This window comes from Lutjanus erythropterus, chromosome 15 (assembly GCF_056507025.1).
Source record: "Lutjanus erythropterus isolate fLutEry1 chromosome 15, fLutEry1.hap2, whole genome shotgun sequence".
NCBI classification, from domain to species: Eukaryota; Metazoa; Chordata; class Actinopteri; order Lutjaniformes; family Lutjanidae; genus Lutjanus; species Lutjanus erythropterus.
Genome location: NC_139331.1, coordinates 19,317,502 through 19,339,103, shown reverse-complemented (window position 1 = coordinate 19,339,103; position 21,602 = coordinate 19,317,502). Strand labels below are relative to the sequence as shown.

Here is a 21,602-nt window from a genome sequence, read left to right as displayed (position 1 = left end):
ATCGCAATGTGAAGCCTACAGGCCGAGCGGGAACTCTTAGACGGGGTCAAGGGGAGAAACACTACTGCGCATGTTCAGTGAGCCATACATCCTGCAAGCTAGAAAACTTTTTTGACTTACACATCGAGCAACTCTCATTGGACTGAACTGAAGCAATCTTTGCATTCAATATCTAGTTCCTTATAATATATCTATGGTTAGAAAGGCTTTCTGGCCATCACAAGGATGTGTTGTTGAAGCGAGGAGTTCTAGCCAATGACAGCGTAGTAGTAGTAGCTAATCACAGCAAAGTAGGCCAGGACTAGGCAGAACAGTCTTAACAATTAAAATCAGATATTAGATATAAACAGCCTGTTCTAAGCTAACGAAGTAGATCCCCATAAATTTTACACACTGGACCCTGTCTATAATTGGCTACTTAGAGCACATGGGTGGAAAAATGAAACCATCTCATTTAAAAGTTTTTATTTGAAATGATTTTAAATACAAATAATATATTTTTCCATTTACAATGACAGTTCCTTTGTAAACAAAAGTGGCAGATAGATAGTCATTGGGTAGTTTGTCCAAACTGAGGCGGCCTGCCGGCCAGTCGCCTGGACTGGGTCTGTCATGGGAGAGATGGTGTGTATTTAACCTCACTGCAGTTTTTTTTTTCCACACAGCGTAATTCACTGATGCTACATTCTATTGCAGAGCGATAAATACTCAGAGTACAATATTACCTGTTAGCATACACCTGCCTCGAACACAATTACAGGAGGGTATAGTGCGCGTTTGTGAGTTTGTTTGTGTATGTGGTGTCAGGAGAGCGTCCCCACAGATATTCATACGTTTATCTCTCCCACACTAACATGACACATTAGTATATACCGTTAAAAAAAAAGAAACAATTAACTGTTGAGTGTGGATATTCACGGTGAAAGATTAGTCATCTCTTTTAAAACTGCCAAGTCATCGACATACAGTGAGAGCCCACAGAGCCGCACAAGGAAGCTCTGATTTTCTTTTTTCGTTGCACTCATGAGTCTAACAGATGTAAAAATAAGGGTTAGAAACAAAACAAGACAAAGACATATGCGTTACATTTGTAATAACTACGGCTTAACTGGGACAAAAACAAACAAAAAAAATAGTATTAAATGAAAGGGGGGTCTCTTGGTTAGCCAGAAGCACTCTGTATTCCTCAGACACAAAAATTAAAAAACAAAAATTCTCCGTGAGGTTTGGTGGAAAAAAGAATAAACTTTCTATGGCAGAAATGGCAGATGTACTGAAAAAACTGAACTCGTTCTGCTTTTACCGACTAAGGGGAAAAAGGTGCTGCACAGACTATGCCCAGTCTTACACTTAAAAGTTCATTTCAACAGCTTTTTTGTTCAAGACACTTTTCAGATTATGAGTGCTGTGTGCTGAGGTCCTCATACTCCAATCTCTTTACCACAGTCACATGTCACGTACAACTGTTAATCCTCTTTCAGCAGACAAAACTGTACTTATTAGAGGCTGTGCCATGGCAAGATCAGTGATATGTGCTCCAAGATTGAGCTATAGGTTATCGTGATGAGACTAACTCTAAGTTGAAACAAAAGAAAAACACTGTAGATTTTTACAAACACAAAAGAAACAAAACTTTTTTTCTGTTCTCCCAAGAACTACTGGTGCATAGCACCCAAGGACTTGTTTGTTGTGGTATTTCAGTTGTATTCATAAGGCCTTTTTGGACAATGAGTATACACTGGAATGTGCTACAATTTTAAAATAAAAAAAGGATGGAGAGAAAGGAAGTCACTTGTCTGAAAAGCCACAAGTATGTATATATCTATATATATATATCAGTATTTGAGCCCCTTAAAAAGACTGAAAACTCACAACTTTCATGTAAGAATATGGACAAAAAAAAGTACTAATAATTCAAACAAATCTTAACACTGCAAGTTTTGTCATTTTCCCCCATTATACTTGTGAGGTCACAATTCATTCCATAATCCACCTGCTCTCAACCAGTCAGAAAAACACAGCCAGATGTGGATCACAGGGACAATTCGGATTATTTGACGTGGTGTTGTATGAGGTACTCATCCATAGTCAGTGTATTATCTTCAGTAGATGGTGGTCAGCACACTCCCAGATAGGACAAGCAGACAGGGGTACTTGCACAGATGCTAAGCAATGAGGTGTTGAGGACAGGATCAACAAAGGTTGTTCACACTGCAGGCAAAAGTGCCCAAATCTATTTTTCTCTCTCTCTTAAATGTGACTCAGATCTGATTATTTTTCATGCCAGTGTGAACAGCACAAATCAAATGGAATCTGATCTTTTCAATTTTGATTTGGGACACTTTCATATGTGGTACTAAATCAGACACATCCGATTTTTAAACATTTTTTAATACTGATAGCTGAAATCATATGATTTGCTTGAAATGTCTTGCTACAAGACTTGTGTGAAGAGGTGCTGATGGGTGTAGTTAAAAATAATCCTTGACATCCTGAACTTCTGGATGAAATGTGTCTCTGTGAAGCCATATACATCATGATCCAGCCAAACAAAAAAAGATCTTATCTTAGCATTAAATCATAACTGAGCATGCTCGCAATGTGAATGTAGCAAAAAGGTATTTTTGCCACTTAAAACGGTCTACTTAAAATAGATAGTTTAAGTGTATTCTATATTTAGAATATTTTCATCATTTATCTTAGCCGTCTTAGACTGGGAAATCTCTTACAGAAGCTAGATATTGCTCTCTCCAAACCAACCAAACTCCATTGTCGAAGTCAGTAATTTTACCGTGCAAAACACAGGAGTTGCTGGTCTACTGCTGCCTCAATCTGTTAGTTTGTTTCTGTTATTGTGTGACTTCAGTGAATCTGAACTATTCTTTTAAAACACCAAAGTCACACAATAACACAAACAAACTAAAAGATCGTAGCAGCAGAAGACCAGCAATTCCTGCATTCTGTGAAGTAAAATTATCGTTTTCACTAATGGAGTTTGGTTGGTTTGGAGAGCGCAATAATTGTCTTACATGACAGATTTTCCCCATGAGCGAATGCTGTCTACTGGCAAAGTAAAGCGGTGAAAATATTCTAAATATATTTCATTTTTTAGGTTGACCTTTTACAAGTGGCTAAAACATATTTTGTTGCTGACCCTGTCCACAGCAGTTCATTACTTAGCTTCTGTGCTGGTGGCCCACTCTGCTTCTCCAAACTGGGAACGTGCCAACCAGCATTTGCTGTTAATACACAGACTATAGACAGTATGTCATACAAAATCACTTGAAACAATCAAAACTAACCTTTTAATGAAACTGACTGGAGACCATATGCATCTCCTTCAACATACAGTGAGTACAAGTACGTACAAGAAAGTGACTGGCTGGTGTGACAGCTGAAAATTAGTAAAAAAAAAAACCCAACAACAACAAAAAACTTGACCAGACTCAACTGTGCCCCTGTGCGTCGAAAGGAGCAAACGGCCCAATGGGTTGATTCGGATGTGAACCCCGACGACCAGGGCTGAAGCTCACACTTCTGCAGTTTTAAGTGTACAATAGAAAGTATCATTGGTGTGGAAAACATCGGTGCTTAGTGATTTCAAAAATTAGGAGCGAGAGCGATGTCATGTTTTCCGATACAGGAGGTGTTTCTTGTTAATTTTGCAAACAGAATTAGCTGTTATACATCCCCCTCATCTCCCCCTCAAGAACAAGAAAAGAGCCCAGATAATAGGTCCTCCAGTCCACAGTGTGTCAATCTTTCATACCTGTACAAACACATACAAGTTTACAAACACACACACACACACACACACACACGATTCGCTCATATTGTACCCCACTCACACACTCTCACATGCACTTCCACTCTCACACGGGCCTGGGTAAGTATTCACAGAATTCTCTTCCGCCAGTGACGGAAAGTGAATGAACAAGTCTCTGTAGAAAAGAGGAGATGGAGGGGGCGGGGTCACAGTCCATGTCAAGATAAAATGGAGGAGGAAGAGGGCTCTGTGTGTATAAACTGTCCCTGGTGATTCTGTGTGTGTGTGTGGCGATCACAGCTTCGCTGCTCCTCATTCGCCACTCTTCGAGTGTTGTTCTGGGGTCAGGAGGAGTAGGTGGGTGGCCAGTGGGAGGGGTGGGGGGTGGGGGCGCTGAGCGTGTGTTTGTGGGTGTGTGTGTGTGTGTGTGTGTGCGTGCGTGTCTCCGCATTCAGTCGTTGTCCTCATCATCGTCTTCACTCTCCTCGATGCCGTCGCTGTCTTCCTGCTCCTCGTCCTCCTCCTCCGTGTCGGGGATGTCCCACTGTGGGTGGTTGTCCAGCATGGCCTTGGCCTCGTGGACCTCCAGCTGGAAAAAAAACACAAGACTTACACTTTTTAGTACTGGGATTTTCTGAATTTTGTTATTTTACACACCAACTCGTCTTCAGTTATTGACAATAGACGTGTTTGCCCAGAACTTCATATTGCTCACTCAATCTATTACCCCGGGTCCAACACTCCACACTGACCTACAGCAACCTCAAAGGGTCAAAACTCAAATTCAGAATTCACAGGTTCAAAGTTTAATTTCATATGTGCATGATGTTAATTTAAAGACTTTGAACTGTGTGCAGTTTTCAGAGGCTCTATTCGTTTTGTCCAGACATCTTATTTATTATCTTCTTATGACACTAGCGTGCTGAGCAGGAACAGCTGAAGTTTATTTCATAAAGTATTTTACTTACTACTTTTATGAGCAGCACAGCGATGATGCTAAAGTTTGGGAACCACTGTAATACTGGGTTGGTCCATTTGCTTGAATTAGACGGTCTCAGTTTGATTCCCCGTTGGACTGACACCTTTCTGACAAAATGAACTACAGGTAGACTGCAGCAGAGTTAAACTGAACCAAACCAGGTTTAGGTGTGCACCCTTATCACCAAGACAAATCTCTAAGAGGCTAAAAAGTCCTGTTTTACTGCCATCTAGCAGCTGACATCTACAAGTCCAAAACTAATGTAGCACCGAATTGAAGTCCAATATGAAATCAAATGAGTGTGTAAGTTATGAGCCAGACTTTACACTCTTTATATTCAGAGGTCAGCATACCAACAGTTTTCTGCCATAAAACATATCTGGTGTTTTATTGCTGGACAGAATCATTTATTTCAACTGTTATATAAATAAAGTTTTGTTTTATGAATGTAAATGGCACTGAGAGAAAATAAAAAAATAGAAAGACTAGGATGACACACCAATTTGACTTTTTAATATTGCCATAAAAAATCAAATTTGAGTGCTGCTCGTCTTTCTTTTTTATTATTAACTACAGCGAGGATCCGGCAGCCAGACTTCAAGGTCTGATCGTGAGTTGAATGCACTGTCTCATTTTTAATGAAGTGAATGAAGATCAAAATTTAAACTGCAAACCGAATGTGCAGTACAAACCATGTAGAGTCACCCTGTCTAAATTAATTTAATTAACTGATTAAATTCCCAATTGAAATAGCAAAACATAGTCAGACAAAGGACTACATCAGGAAAGAGGATAATTCAAGAACAATGTTTCAACCTGTTGTCTCAGCATCTCCAGCCCTACAGTACTTGATTTTTATTTTTATTTTTTATTGTTACTGCAAACAGCAAATGAAGAACTAATGGCATTTATTAAAACCAAATTTTAAGACTTACTTTTGTCATGTACTTCATTTTTTCCAAGACTTGGAAAACATTAAAAACAGCAGTACAGATTGCAGTATTTAAAATAAATTCTGATTATTTCCAAAACTCATCAATTCTTGACCAACTACAGCAACATCACACCTTAAGTGTACTAATATCCATCAGGTGTTAGAAATAAAAAAAAAAAAAACAACAGTACTATTCATGCTCAGCTTGCAACAGCTTATTTCTAACATCTTGGCAGAAATTACCATCATTGTTCAGTGAGCTGCTGCTACATTTTGGCCGGTGGAGGGTGGAAGTATTATCTCTGCAAACCGGTTTTGGCCAGTCGCAGGCATCCTCCAAGTAATCACACATATATCTGTGCACACACACACACACACACACACAGCATTTTTGTCACCTTGAGTGGTTTGATCTGGTCCAGTCCCAGGTAGGAATCAGAGCGGAGGATGACAGAATATTGGTAGTTGCCCGTTTTGGAGGGGGCTGGAAACTTCAGCTCCACCTGGGTAACAACACACACACACACGCGCACACACACACACACACACACACATACAGAGCTGTCAGATCCAATCACAAGAGTACTTGCAGGGCATGACTACTCGATGTATTGAGTCTAGTGTTACAGTAAAGCATGTGACAATGCTTCACTGTGGCTGGACTGTAAACTGTTGATTATAAATGATTAATTATTAATCAAGAACTAACCACTTAAAATGTATTTATTGATAATCTAGAAATGGCTATATTTATTCCTCATTTAACTTTGTTTTGTCCGAAGAAGGCATCTGTTAAGAGTAAAATCAAGGAAAAGAAATTTAAAAAACTTGTGTTTTGTATCTTATTAATAATTAATCAACTGTTAGCATTGTCAACTGCTGGTTAAGGAAAATGCACAAACTTTGCAACCCCACTGCTGATGTCAAAATAAAATTGCAACTACATTAAGAAACATGGTGTGACAGTCATTTGCAGTGAAGAAGTAGTTTTTCATCAATAACAATAAGTAAAAGTAACAGAAGGAGACAAACCTGTAAAGGACAAACAGTCTAATACAGCTGAATATTACAAACTATTACAAAGCCAGTCTGTTGTTACTGAGGGCGCACAAACACCTCCAGAGGGACGCAATGCGGTAGGTAATCACAAATTAACCACCACACGATGATGTGGTCCAACTGTAAATATTAGGCCAGCGTTACCTCAGGCTGTGATTGCTATGTCATGCAATTACACATGGCAAACATCTAATTATCGGCACAATGAGGCTAATTATTATTCAGCGTGTGAGCGGAGAATGAGCCGTGAACGCAGCGACAATTTACTGGCCCTGCCTTTTTGATGAAGGCAGCCCCTCTGCCCCTGCCCAAAAAACACGTCTGTCAAACACGCAGCGTAGAAGCAGTCGCACAACACAAACAACAGAAGGAATTGTTCAAGTGACAGACTAATTGATTGCCAGACAGTGAACCGTTATGCACGGGCAGGTCACCTCTTGCCATTAACATTCCTTTAGAGTGGGTACAGCTGGTCATGCAGACGCACACGGGCCTCATTAAGCTTTTACCTCGCTGTCAATCCTTATTGTAGCTGGAAAACACCAGGATCAGAGGTGCAAGATAAACACACATATACCACACACACTCCTCTGAGGAAATAATGACACAAGTGCAAAAGAGTTGCCTAGCAACAGGATGTGTGAGGGGCTACAGTGTGCTGGAAAAAAGAAACGTGAACACACACAGACTTTAACTTGTTGAGACCTTTCTACCCCAGCCGGATTATAGCATAAGCCACAATATACCCTCGAAGCATTTTAATACAACACACACAAATGCACAGAGCAGACCTTACAATGCTGCATATTACCACGCATAAACTGAATGAGTGCTGAAATGAAAAACTAATAGAAAAAAAAACAATAAATAACAGGGATTTTTCTCAATTTTATAAACTGAAAGATAAATAAAAATAGCAAAAATGTTGATAACGTTCTGCTGTATGGGCATACGCTCACCTCCTGTGTGTAAACTACAACCCATACAGCCGTGGTTTGAAAACTTTTTTTTTCAACCCCTGATAAGTGTAAAACATTTTTGGAAGACAAAAAGCCTTCATAAAGTGGTAAACTGCAGCGTGGTTCCATCAGGCTCAGCTCACTGCAGTAAGTGATGGTATTTTGTTGCAGGGCTCAACAATAAGGATTGCCCAGCTGCCCGGGGCAAGTTTAATGCCATGTCAGGCAAGTACATCTGGCAATTCACTTGTGCTAAAAACAGAAATTAACTATTTTGATAATCTATTAATTGGTCCAAGTAATTTTTCATGCAAAAATGGCAGAAAATGCACTTTATTTATAATCTGTGATTAAGGTCTACTACCTATGACGTAGGGTACAAATTTTGTATATTTTTGTTAACTGGTAGTTGAAAACACTAACAATCAATTAATCGATTAATCATTAATAAGATACAAAACGTGTGTTTTGTTTCTCATTTTCTTTCTTTTTCCATTTCAAGTTTTGGGTTCTGCATTCAACAAATAGTTCTGTCTGGCAGAAGAATGTAAAATGAGGCACAATTACTGCCATTTCTAGACTACCAATTCACTGATTAATCATTAATCAGTAACACTCCTAGCATGACTGATTAGGATAACATTTTCTTAAAGATCCCACGTATCCCCTGCAGTACTCCAGAGTACCCCTAGGGGGCTAGTGCCCCCATTTAAGAAACACTGCCATCGGTAATATTTGTCCATTTTTCCACAAGAACATGGCACACAAACTCACCTCTTCTGTGTCTTTTAGTGTGCAGACGTGGTAGGGCATGGAGACAAGGGTCTGATCTCGGCGGTCAGCGATGTAGAGCCACCACCACTCCTGTTTCTCCTCGGGGAAGTACAGGCTGTAGACGGGGTGCGTCACCTTCGACTTTGTCTCCAGAAGAGCCCGCTCTCGCCGCTGGATGCTCTGCTGCAACGCCTCCCACTCCTGACCGGGGCCGCGTGGAGAGAGAAGGACAGGATTAGGTGCAGCTACAAGAGGTGTTTCTCAATGAGATCAGGCAACACAACACTGAGGGATATTTTCATCATCAAGCCCGATGGTGAAGTTCTCTGACCTCTTCATCGTCGCCAGCCATCTCGTCCACCTCTGTGTCGCTCTGTTTGTCGCTGTCTTCATCTCTTTCGCTAGGAGAGTCCTTGTTGGCTTCGCCCTCATCTGACTCGCTGCCCTTGTCTGAGGCCTCATCCTCTTCCTCCTTCGCTGCCGCCGCTGATGCTGCTACAACTTCCTGTAATATCAGCATCAATAAACTGTGTAAGCGGAGCAGTATTTTTTTAATCATGTGACAAACTGATGTAATTAAATGTTAACAAAATTGAGCTGTGAGTGGACACATACATTTCCTGCCACATTTCCATTGGCCTGCTTGGTTCTGGTAGGTGCAGGCGTGGCCTTCTTCTTGGTTAATTTTTTCTTCTTGGACTTGGCTGTCTTCTTAGCCCCTTTACTCTTGTTCTGCCACACTTTTGTTTTGGCTTTACTCGAGTCTGCCTGCTTTACATAAACGCAAAACAAGGTTAGGTATGCACAAAAGGATTCCCTGATCATTTAACTTTTAATCATTGTTCGAACTATGGAAGCCCATTTCTGCCAATGTAATGTGAGAAACATAAAAGATACAAGTCATCATAATAACTTAGTTTCTCAAAAGAATGACTAAGTGTCTCAAAATAATGAGAAACTTCGATAAGGTTTCTCGTCATGTTGAAATACTAAGTCATCACTTTAAGGTCCAAGGTAATTTTTCTGAGAAAGTACGTCATCATTTTTTGATACTCAGTCAATACTTAGAGTCATTATTTTGAGATATAACATAAATAATTTGAGATACTAAACCATTTTTAAGATACTGACTCATTTTCAGATACCAAGTCAATACTTTGAGATACAACATCATTATTCTGAAATACTAACTCAATATTTTTCTCATCACACTGATGGTTATAGATCTGACCCACAGACTGAATTTGTTGTCTGAGTGGGTCTGAGCTGTGTGTGTGTGTGTGTGTGTGTGTGTGTGTGTGTGTGTGTGTGTGTGTGTGTGTGTGTGTGTGTGTGTTATACTTACTGTTTCCTCTGTAGTAGCAGCCTCCTCTGCTAGACACGGCGTTGACTCCTGCTCCTTTTCAAACACCTCCTACACACACAGTATACAAATAAAGAGTTAATTCATGCTTTCCAACAATTCGGAGTGTCAACAGCACACTCTAGTGTTCATTCATGGAAGTGCATCTCCAAAGCAACAACATAAAAAAAATCCATTTGATTACCTAAAGTTGTTTTCTAGTGACTCGCTATCATGCCAAACTACGTTGGTGTTTAAACCAAAAGCAATGATTCCTTACCGCCATCTTTTTTCTGGTTAAGGTGACAGTTACTGTGACAATAGAGCCTGCTGTGATGTTATTGCTGTCTTCATCATCAAGGACTGCAGAGACACAGGGAGAGAAAGAAAAGGAACTTTCAATGGAAAAAAAAAAAGCACAGAATCTCTACAGCACCACAATACACTTGTGGGAATTGTTTTTAATCTAGCTGATAGCAGTAGTGAGTGGTGTCATATTTTAGAACTGCACTCATTGTTATGCATGAGGCCCATAACAACAATTTCGAAACAGTTATTGCTAAAGCAGTCCTGAACAACACCCTATGTGTTATGTGCCTTTCACTCCATATCACCACTTCTGTGATGACAAAAGTCATGCTCAAGTTAAATGTACCAGATACCACTTCACCATAGCACTAACCTGTAAATGAATTATAAATGGCTTTTTAATAAAGTTATCAATTAGGTTGCAAACACTTTATAAATCATTAATAAGCTATTACAAAAAGGTAAAAAGGGTAACAGTGGCCTGTTGCTTGCCAAATAGTGAGCCCACATTTATGTGTCTTGTTAAAGCCTCAGATCTCATAGCTTACTTCGCCTTCACCATCAGCCACATTTATACCCATCAGCTTCATCACATATTTGTTAATACGTTAACAGCATTTAACCACGGTCAATATTCAGAAAGTTTCATTTTGCATATCAAAATAACAGATTCAATTGAAGACCTGATTAAACCAATTACAAATCACTTATAAGGGTAGTCTTATCGTGAAGTGGTACTGTATATTATGCTAGAGTGAGAAAGACTAAGATAGATTTCAGATTGAACCATTTGACGTGTGACTGTGTGTGGAGGTGTTTCAGGCTGCAGTCGTATCACAGGTCAGCCAGTGGCCAAACAAAGTGTGTATTTTAGCACTGACCCTGCAGTTTGGTATCCATGGTGATGTGAGGGAAGCTGCCCAGCACAGCCATGACCTCGTCGTACTTCTCCTCCCCCAGGAAACGCAGCATGCTGCGTCTGTCTGAGCCCTTGAGACTCACCAGGTCCTGGAGGCTCCGGACTTTATACTAAAGAGAAGAGAACAAATGATCTACTGACTCATCAAAAACCTTTCTTCATATTTCTTTTTTCTCTTCATTCCACAGTTACCTTCTTAGAGATGCAGTAGCGGAGGTGCTCCTCCTCGAAGTGGGGCAGCTGCAGCAGTGGTGACTTTGACTCCTGCAGGCCTTGCACTATCATTTGGGTCAGCTTCATGCAGTTCTCTATGGTTACCAGTCGAGGAGCATGAAAACCTGAAGACATGAAAGCCAGCACACACATACACTGTTTACGAACGGCAAAATAATCAACAAAGTTGTTGTGTGGGTTGTGAGAATTTTATTCAAAGTTATAACTCCTGGTAATATTAAATTGGATGAGAGTGTGTGTGTGTGTGTGTGTGTGTGTGTGTGTGTGTGTGTGTGTGTGTGTGTGTACCTCCTCTGCTGTTGGCCATCATTGTAAGCTGACAGCCCACGTTGATCATCTCCTGGAGAAGAGCTGGACTCTTCCTCACCACAAATCTCTGATCTGGAACAGAAACACACAAATTCATATTCTTAATGACACGTTCCTGACCTTCCTTCTTCTTCAGTGTTTACTGGCAGTTGGCAAAACCACTTTAAAGGTGCACCACTGCCACCAACTGGACTTAAGTGTAGAACAAGAGATTATGCAGAAAACAAAGCAAAACAAAAAATTGAAATAATTTTATCTAAATCAGTTTCTTGTTACTGACCTTCCTGACGAGTGAAACTAAAACCAGTTTGACAATAAACCAATAAGCATTGGTGTTTCAAATATTAATTGTAGTAATAACTTTGAAAAACTCTCGGCAAATACTGTCCAGCATAAACCAACAGTCTCCTGAGGCAGGCCCAGCAGCAACATGGCTTTTTTTGTCATCAATAAAAACAATGACATTATGCCATTTCAAATCGTTGAGAGGTTTTCGGTGAAATTATTTTATCCTGGTTATCAGTACTTTTTAAAAACATTTTCAGCCCATTTTAACAAAACATCACAAATGATAACCATGACAGTTTTGGTCACAATAATCGGGATAAAATTTAAAATTGAAATTTTCATATTACAAAATATAGCTTTATTATGCTTTAAACTTTAGTTGAAATACATTAAACCTTTCCACTGTCTGAAACTGACTCGTCATCAGTCGACTTTGTGCAACAAAACACTTTTCCCCAACTGTGTTAAGTTTGTAATGCTGTCCCAGTACTAGGACTGGGTGATTCGATAAATATATTGTCTATTGATGATGGGCTGAACGAGGGCATTTGCTTTTCTGGATGATTTTTGGGGTGATATTTGTTATTTTATTTTGCTGCTGTAATGTAACTAAACAAACTCATTATTTTGAGACGGTTATGCATTAAGATAAAGTCATTATTTTGACATTTTGAATCATTATGTTGAGATAGTAACTATACTGAGATACTAACTCGATATTTTGATAAAGTTTTGCAACATATTGACTTCTAGGATCTTCATTTTTTTTACGTCACATTGGCAGAAATGGGCTTCCACAGAGAGAGACAGGGCAAGGAAGTGCATACATGGAAATACAGATGTTTCATTGTGGTGTATAGAACATGAATCTACTGGTTAGTCTGCAGCCATGGACTGTAACTGTATGAATAACGTCAGGTATATTCACACGCTGCCTCTCTTGTGCTTTTTGCTAGGAGTCGTCACACAAAACAGCCAAGTGGTTTTCAACAGTTCATACAGTGCAGGTGAAGCATCTACGGTGCTGTGGCCACAGGGAATATGATTTGTGTGAGGGGCATGAGGCTGACCTGAATGGGGATGGTCACCGTAAAAAACCTCACCTAATAAATCATGCCCAATTTGAAGAGCTTATAAAGAGCCACACTGTGTCTAAAACACAAATCTCTGTCTTTAAAACAATCAAGGTGATCATGAACAAAGTCTTTTAGCTGCAGCTTGTTTTCCGGTTGAAGCGTGCCGACCAGGCACAGCTGCGTGTGTCGACGACGTGCTGTTGTCAGTGACGTCATCACATACACTTAACTGGCCAGCGGTGTAACTTCATCACTCAGCTACTTACTCAGCCACCCAGCAACCTGGGCTGGCCCCTGCGGTCCAGCCAAAAGTCATAAAACTTGTCTAAACAGCTTACCCCAGTTGAGAATAACATCACCTCTGTGTAGGAGTGTAAACATGGGCTTTGTGTGCAAAATGAAACCTTGTGACATCAGAACATCACACCAGACAGCTTGTGCAGCGGTTTTATTTCCCATTTTTGGAACTCTAAAGAACCAGTTCCTGACCACTTGTGTTCATTTAGAAAAGGCTGATCCGTGTTATGTGAACATATGAAATGCAACAGAAACTTAATTTATCATCTCCTTTAGTAGCTTTTATAACACAAGTTGTAATAAAAACCTAATTTTCAGGATATTTTCACAAGTCTTTTGAAAAGTCAATTCCATTTTTTGTCAAATTGCGTGTCCTACCTTCCTCTATCTCCTCTGATACGTCCATGCGTGCCAGATGAGCGAGCACTAGGACCCTCGCCTTCAAACTGTAAGGATAGCAGAACGGAGGCTCCTTCTTCTTCACGTTGATGTTTCCCAACTCACGGATCAGCTGCAAGACAGACAGAAGAGGCTGTTTATCTATGACACACGCTTGAGGTTAATCTGACCTTCTTGAAGAGTTTACATTAGAATTCTGGACAGTCTGTCTCTCCCTCTCACACAGACTCGCAACTTTTATCGTTTTCCAATGAAGCAAGAAATTAAGAGGAGATGAGATGTGATGAAGATGTAAACATGAGCACATAGTTTGTTATTACCTGTGGCACTTCAATGTTATCTGTTGGTCGTATGGTGGCTTCTTTATTGCTGCGAGGATCGAACTCAAATGCTGCTGTCAACACCATGGCTAAACCTGGAAGGCATGATTTAGTGAAAGAGGGATGATTATCAGGTCAAAGTCAAGCTTATTAAACATCTGACCAGTGTAGTATAAATATATACAAGGCACTGATTATATTATATTATTAATGCAAAGGAAGGAAGGAAACTCACGCTTCATGTTCATGTTGGGCGTCTTGTACATGAAATGCATGAAGAGCTGGGTGGTGTTTATGAGGATCTGGTCTCCACTGTATCGGATGGAACGGTACCACCACGTGCCCTATGATATGGAAAGAAAAACAAAAAGGAACATAGAGACAAGAGTGAGAAATCCAGGAGGGAAACTGTTTTATACAATCTGTTGCACATAACCTGGGTTTAAATCATAGAGAGGACTTACCACAACAACAGGAAGGATGACCATGAAGGCTAGTCCATAGACCAACAGTACCTATAAAAGAAAGCAAAGATCGAATGGTAAATTGGACCCACAAAAGTATGCATAGTCTAATAGAGGTGTAGTGTAAGAAGAACATTTGGGTCTTTGGGTTATTAGCTGCAGCAATAGATCAGCAACTCTCATGTTCTGCAAGGTACATTTATGATTTAGCCCGCTGAGTTTGGTTGGTTTGGAGAGAGCGATATTTGTCTTCTATAATAGCGGTCTCCCATCGGAAAAGACTGTCTGACTGCAAAGTAAAGCTGCGAAAATATTCTAAATATTGCATAAACTTAAGAGTGATATATATTTTTTTGGGCTAAAATAGCTTCTGACTGATGATCAATAAGTACCTCATACAACCCCACATCAAACAATACAAACTATCCCTTTAAAATACATTGATGGAATCACATGTCTTGGCGACACTGCCGCAATGCTAATCAAATGCAATAAATTTAAAGCAAACCAGGGCAGGTTTATCAATCAAAACTTCATTGATATAATCAATAAATATATACCAGCATCGAGTTCTTCTGGTCAACAATCCAGGCAGGCAGGGCAATACCAAAACTGGTTGCTAGAGAGGGAGAAAGAAGAGACAATGGACCAAATGGCAAAATCCCTTAATTATATACAGTGACAGCACTGGGCTATGTGGCAACTTTGGCATCGCGGACAAAGCTGGACCTGCATCACACATCTCTTTAAATCACTCCTTTAATTAATAAAAGCCAAATCACATAGTCCATTTTTAGAAGCCATCAAAATCTGCATAAAGGCGTTATTTTTGGTGCTCAGCGATCATGCATTACGAACACCCACAGCTGGAGCGTGTGTGAAAGTGATAGACACTTTTTAAATCGTGGGCTCCGTGTGTCAGCTCTTCACTGCTGAATGAACAAGCTGCCATGTTTCATCTTCCATTGTTTTAACACATTCATGTCTTCAAGAGGCTGAGTCACCAGCGTGAAGCAGCACAGACGGAGTGTCAACACATAAAAAAAAGCTGATGCATGCTGTGGGATTTACTGTAACTTCACTCACCTCCTGGACCATCTGGGTTGCCGTATGTTTCCCAGTTAATTCGAGACTGTTCATTGGTCAGACTGTGGGAAAAAGACAAGGAAGCAGATAAATCAATCACCCCAGATGGATTAATCTGTTAACTGATTATGTAAATGCTAATGCAGTCTTACAGAGCCAAGACCTGAATGACACTTACGCAGCATAAGCTTTGGCAATTCTCATGAATGTGGCCTCGTCACCACCTTTATCAGGATGGAACTTGAGTGACAGTACACGGTATTGCTTCCTGATTTCTGACAGCGATGCACCCTGGAGACAAAAATATAATTACAGCAACTCCTTACTAAACCACATTCAGCAGGCCTTTTTAACTGGTGGCTAATGGGCCAATGCAACACCGTGTTTATTAAAACAATCTACTTCTAAGTTTATAGATTGATTACGTCATTTGATCATTAAGATCATCATTTTATTAGCAGGCTAGTGAGCCCATTTATTGGTTATGTTTGAGGACAGAGGTACTTATTTGTTTAAAAAGTCATAACTCAAGCTGTTTAAGCAGAGGGAGTTTATTCAAACTGGCCCAATATTGGCTGAGGCCTTGTTTTGATTTTTTTATGCAGCATTTTATGTATATTTGATATATTTTTTAAATTCGATTTCTTTTATTTGTGTTTTTTTTATTTAGTTATATAGTTAAAAATAGAAGTCAAAGTTTGCTGTTTCAATGCCTTGATGTCATTTAAGAGTTTATATATAAATACATAATATCTGCCAGTATATTTACTCCCTAATATTGGTATCAGAACATATCCAGTATTGGTCAGGCTTTACAAGCTACTTCTAATCTAAGATTACAAAGGTGCACTCTTTTTATCTGTATTTTTGGAACATAATGTTTCTTTTACAATTTTGCAAACAAATAAAGTAGAAAAAAACATGCAGTGTTTTACACATATTTAAATTTTCTACTTTAAAGGGTCAAACATAGTTAATATAACTGTCCACTCCTTTGTCACTGAACTTTAAAAAAAAAAAAAAACAATATGTAGCAATAATGCCTACAAAAATAAGTGCGGCAGTCCAAATAGTGAGTTGACAGCAGCCACAGACAGCAGATCAAAATCAGACTTAATACACAATCTATGACCGAAGTGAGTTGCAACATCATACACTGACTACAACAAGCAAGGACGAGTCCTATACTGCAAGTTGATCAGCCATTTACTACTGTAAGTTGTCTGTCAATGTAAAGTTGCGCCTATTAACCTGGATATTAAAAAAAAACAAAACAAAAAAACCCCAACCACTGCTCTGAAAATACACACTTTGGTGTACACTGCACCCTTTTTCATGACTTTGGCAGGCTCAATTTAATAAACCCTGATAATAAACATCTACTCCTTCTACATGATTCTTAATGATTTCTTTCAACTCATAAACAGACACTTAGTCATTCAGCAAACATTCAGCATTAATTTTAACTCTAATTAATGTGAAATGGGGAAACAAAGCCACAGTCATTCCGGCCTTGGTTTCAAATTTCAAAGGAGGACATCCTGGCTGTAGTGTTACTGTCAGAGAAGCAAGTATTTCAGCTTAACTCAATTTAACGTCCTTGATCTCTGATGACATATCACAGTGATTTTATGATTTATTACAGTAAATATATGACAGATTTCTTCTTTAAATATGGTCCCTCTGCTACAGTAATTGAACTGGCCTGTCATTCAGTGTAAAAGACACAATCAAAAATAGAAACAGTACGGAGTCTCAAAAATCTTGAAAGATTATATTTATCTTGTTTTATGACTCATTGGATCTTTTATGACAAAAGATAAACATGTCTTTATGGAATACAGAGGCTCCATTGAAAACAGACAACTTTATTTTTTGTGTGTGTGTGTTTACCGGGTCCAAGTTGAGGACTTCATATGGATTATACTCCTGGTACTCTCTGTCCAGCTTGGACACCTTGTAGGCTAGCAGCAGGAACACAGCCCAGCCAAATAACAAGGCTGCTTTCCTGAAGGCAACACATAAACAGGAAAAAAAAAAATGTCACAAACAAACATCTGTGTTCTCTGGAGACAGCATCAGGCCCGTCTCATTTTCACACTGTGCCTTAGTATTTATTATAACTGTTTGGAGTTTAAATATTCTGCAGAGCTAATCTGCAATGCAAATGTTCTTTCAACATTTAAAGCTGTAATTTGACAGACAATAGAAGCTTTATCTTAATCTGCTGCATAAGAGCAGCAGGGCAGGACAGGTTTTGACACTGTTGTTGTTTCGTATTTATGCATGGAAGTTGAACTTGTTTCCATGACAATGGCAAAACCCTATGGCCTGCTCTGCAGCATCTGTTGCCATGACAACCGCTCACTGGCCCGAGTTTGTCTGAGTGGCTCGACCAGAAAAAAAAAAAAATACATGCTGGATTTCTATAATAAACACTGTCCTTATGGTTCAGTTGAGATTGAAGAGGAAACAGGTACTGAGATTTTAAGAGAACCATTCAGAGTCATTCCACCTAACAAATATGCCGGATGCCTCCTCCAGCTTCAGTCACAAATGCAACCATGCAAATAAAGAATTTATGAATTTTGAGAGTAAAAACGGGATGTAGGTCTAGTGACAGAAGAGGAGCGGAAAAGTGGTAGTATGACGACAAACAGCAGAGAAGGCAGAGACAGAACAAAGAGGAGAGAAACGCTGTGACAACGAAGCAAATAAGTGAGACACTTGAACACCCATCTTTCCATTAACCCACACACGCCGAACGAATAAACAACACTGAGAAAACAGGGTCATGTTAAGAGAAATGTTAAACAGTGCAACAGAGTGTTTACACGTAACTGAGAGGTTTACACATGAAAACAACATCAAAATTTACCCAAAACATGCACTGAAGTCCATCTACACTATGGACAGCGTGGCCCTTGCCTCATCTTCACACAACAGTGACAACATCTTCATCCAGCTGGAAGCACACACTTGAGGGAACCAGTAAGCTATCAGTGGTGGGGGGATAACTGAGCTTTCTCAATGCAAACAGCTCAGGGAAGTCACACCCAAACAACAGTGAGTGATGTGACATTTGACTACAAAGCAAGAGGGAGCAAACCTGCAATTTAGCAAGCTGTGGCAAATCATATGTCAAGACATTTATATGAAAGTAATCAAAAAGAAGCTGTACTTAGACAGTTCATAATTCCAGAAATATCTACAAACAGTGAAGTATTCAGAAGTATAATCAAGTCAAGTTGTCTCAAGCTAACTTTAGGAAAGGCGTGATCAACTTTCAGAGTTGCTACCGGGTGCTGTGACAGAATTTCCCCGAAGGAAGAACGGCCTGGTAGATCATCCTACCACCTGCAAGATGTGTGTTGGCAAGCATCTGTCCACCCTGAATTTGTGTACCGTGCATCATGTTCATTTAGACAGTGAAAACCGCAAATCCAAATCACCGAACTTACTTTAGTGTTGGGACAATGCTCTGCTGTGACTTCATCAGCCGGAGCCGGTACCACAGACACCTGCCATGTACCCTCCTCAAGCTTTTCAGACGCAGTTGTTCTGGAAAAAAGGATGGACAGAGAGAGACGTTTCAGAAAAGGTTAGTACCATCAAACCAGTCCATATCAATCAGGGTAAAATTACTGCTGCTTGAAGTGAGTTAAGAGAAAGCAGTATTTTCACTGAGAAAAAATTAGTGTGGACGTGTTAGCCAAGCAGGTAGAGGCACATGCAGAGCTGTGTGCTGGAAAGAACAAGGCAATCATGTGGTTCAGTATGTTACAAGATACTGCGATACTGTAAGTAAGGTGATATTTTGCAATTTTAAGAAAACTGGCATAAAGAACACATCACCACATACATAAAACCTGAGTTAAAAAGTTTAGTTTTTCACGATGCATTTTTTTTCAGACTTGATACAGTCTCACAAAACAAAATATTGAGATACTCAAGTGTATCAGTATTTTCTTAAACCTTTAATGGTTTTAAGTACCATAAAACCAATTTAAAACAACACTGATAATGCCACAGTATTTTGGGTGGGATTACTGCTGATTTAAGTAAACAATATAAATCAAGAGACAAAGTATCATTATTGTGGACATGTTAGCCAGGAAGGGAGAGACATATGTTTCCTTCATTCAGCTTGAGTATTACTTTATTGTCATGCAGCCTGGACAAAAGCAGATTCAGTTAAAGCCATGGCGTTCACTGGGATAAATTAACTCCCACGTGTTTTGACTTAAACCATGACATTAATATAATTAATATTAGCAACATTTTAAGTTCCAGTCTATGCTGACCTGTCATTCAGCAGCTGAGTAAAGTTTGCTAGCATGTATTACATAACTGGTGTTAGATATGCTCTTTTGTTGACAAACAGATAGCTGTGCAAAGATAAGGATATAACCGGATAAGGTCAATAAAGGCATAAAAGAAAGCTTGCTTTACCTTAACTAGCTAGCTAACACTTAGCTAGCTTCATGTTTACACACTGTAGCAAGCAATGCTGGCTAGATATAATCTGAACATTGAACAGACTGACAGCCAAAATAGGCTGGTAATTGGTAAAGCTGTTGATGTAACTGTGTTAACGCTGGCTGACTTGTACTAAGCTCTGAACACTGAAACAGACGTGAACACCATCTTTGTAACGTCTGTTTGCTCACAGTCACAAGTTAATGTAACGTTTGCTTAGGTTGTACAGTTTGTGCACGTGATAACAAGCTAGGCAGGTTAACAGACTGCCAACTAACGGCGCGTTTACGAGGCAAACTGCTTCACATTACACTAGCTGAGGTTAGTTAGTTAGCTTAAGTTAGCAGTGAGCCAGACATCGGGCCTTACCAGCATTCTGATCCCGGGGCCAGAGGTAATATGTGGCTGGGATCACAATAAGTCCGACGAAGGACGTTAGGAAATAGAAAAACGTATTGCCGCTGTCGTCGTACTGGAACTGTTGCCCGGCCATTTCGTAGCGGCGCTTGGGTCGCCCTTCTTCTTCTTCTCCACCGCTGCGCTTCCCCCTTCTAGCCCAATGTGTTCGACTTGACAGATCGTTAGCTAGCCAGCTAGCATCCAGCCGACACAGCTCTGTTCATCGGTGTACGTGGTGTACGCCTGCGCATTGTGAGCCTCTCTTATTCTTCTGTGGGTGAGTCAGCGCGTTTCCTGGACTCTACTGACCCCCAGAAGCGACAGTTAGGGTGGCACCGAGGAGCACAGCCGCGGGAATATATTCTCAGCTTGGGGGGGCTGAGAAAAAAACAGCTCTGCGCTGCACTGATAAAAAACTCGCTGCATTGATAATAATGATTAAAAAAAATACCCGCACAGTAACGAAGACTGCAAAAATCTTTATTTAACCAACAAAGGGACATACATAATGGAACCAGAGGGGTGTACTACGAAGCGAGATTTATGGGTTGGCGAGCTATATTGAGTCTAAATCCAGGATTTTCAGTGTCACGAAAGTGGCTCTCTTTTAACCTGCTAGATCACCATGGTAACTTATGCTAAACTCATAACCTGATTCATCATCATTTATCACAGACAGTCTTAAAGCCTCTCTCATCATAGGACAGTGTCAGACAGACTTCATCATGTTTAAATCTGCTGTATGGGGTTTTATTGTTTAATGTGTATTTTTCATGTTAGAATAAACGGCAGCATTTTCTGACAGCATTCTTCTTCTCCTGCTTTATTTGCAGCAACAGTGTTGCTTTTTGCCGTAATGTATTTTGTATATTTTCCACAGCTCCTTATTATACGAACTTGATCAGTTTGACTTAAGTAAGTGGCTCGCGATCGTTTCATTTCATGCGGAAGAAGAGTCAAATGACGCAAACAAACGCCTCTTTTATGTGAGCTGAGCTCCGTGCGTAAAGGCGCCGCGTGTGAAAAGAAAAGTGTCTTACCGGCGTTACACAACTCCAAATGTGGCCTTCCTCTCCGGGTTGGCGCTGATGATGCTCCTCATTAGGCTGCCAGTGTCCAGACTGTCCAAAACATCTCTATGAACATGTATGAGAGCAAGGTGCGCCACTCTTTTTTGTGTCATAGTTGTGCGTAACCATGTCTTCAGGCA

At 40.0% G+C, this 21,602-nt stretch overlaps 1 protein-coding gene across 2 annotated transcripts; it reads right to left on the bottom strand.

Moving 5' to 3' along the window:
* Window positions 1-3,291: 3,291 nt before the first annotated feature.
* Window positions 3,292-20,774, bottom strand: sec63 (SEC63 homolog, protein translocation regulator). Of its 2 annotated transcripts, none has more exons than XM_084737195.1 (20): window positions 20,363-20,774; window positions 18,976-19,075; window positions 17,408-17,522; window positions 15,693-15,805; window positions 15,515-15,576; window positions 14,989-15,047; window positions 14,429-14,479; window positions 14,200-14,308; window positions 13,965-14,059; window positions 13,624-13,756; window positions 11,564-11,656; window positions 11,234-11,379; window positions 11,004-11,151; window positions 10,094-10,176; window positions 9,817-9,885; window positions 9,087-9,239; window positions 8,803-8,976; window positions 8,472-8,672; window positions 6,078-6,182; window positions 3,292-4,355 (listed from the first exon to the last, which is right to left on the bottom strand). In XM_084737195.1, exons 1-20 carry the CDS (start codon window positions 20,484-20,486, stop codon window positions 4,218-4,220), a joined length of 2,271 nt encoding a protein of 756 aa, XP_084593321.1. In that variant the 5' UTR covers window positions 20,487-20,774; the 3' UTR covers window positions 3,292-4,217. The 2 variants fall into 2 exon arrangements, with proteins under 2 accessions (XP_084593321.1, XP_084593320.1); XM_084737194.1 differs by having other exon boundaries at window positions 9,087-9,242; window positions 20,363-20,773.
* Window positions 20,775-21,602: the final 828 nt, after the last annotated feature.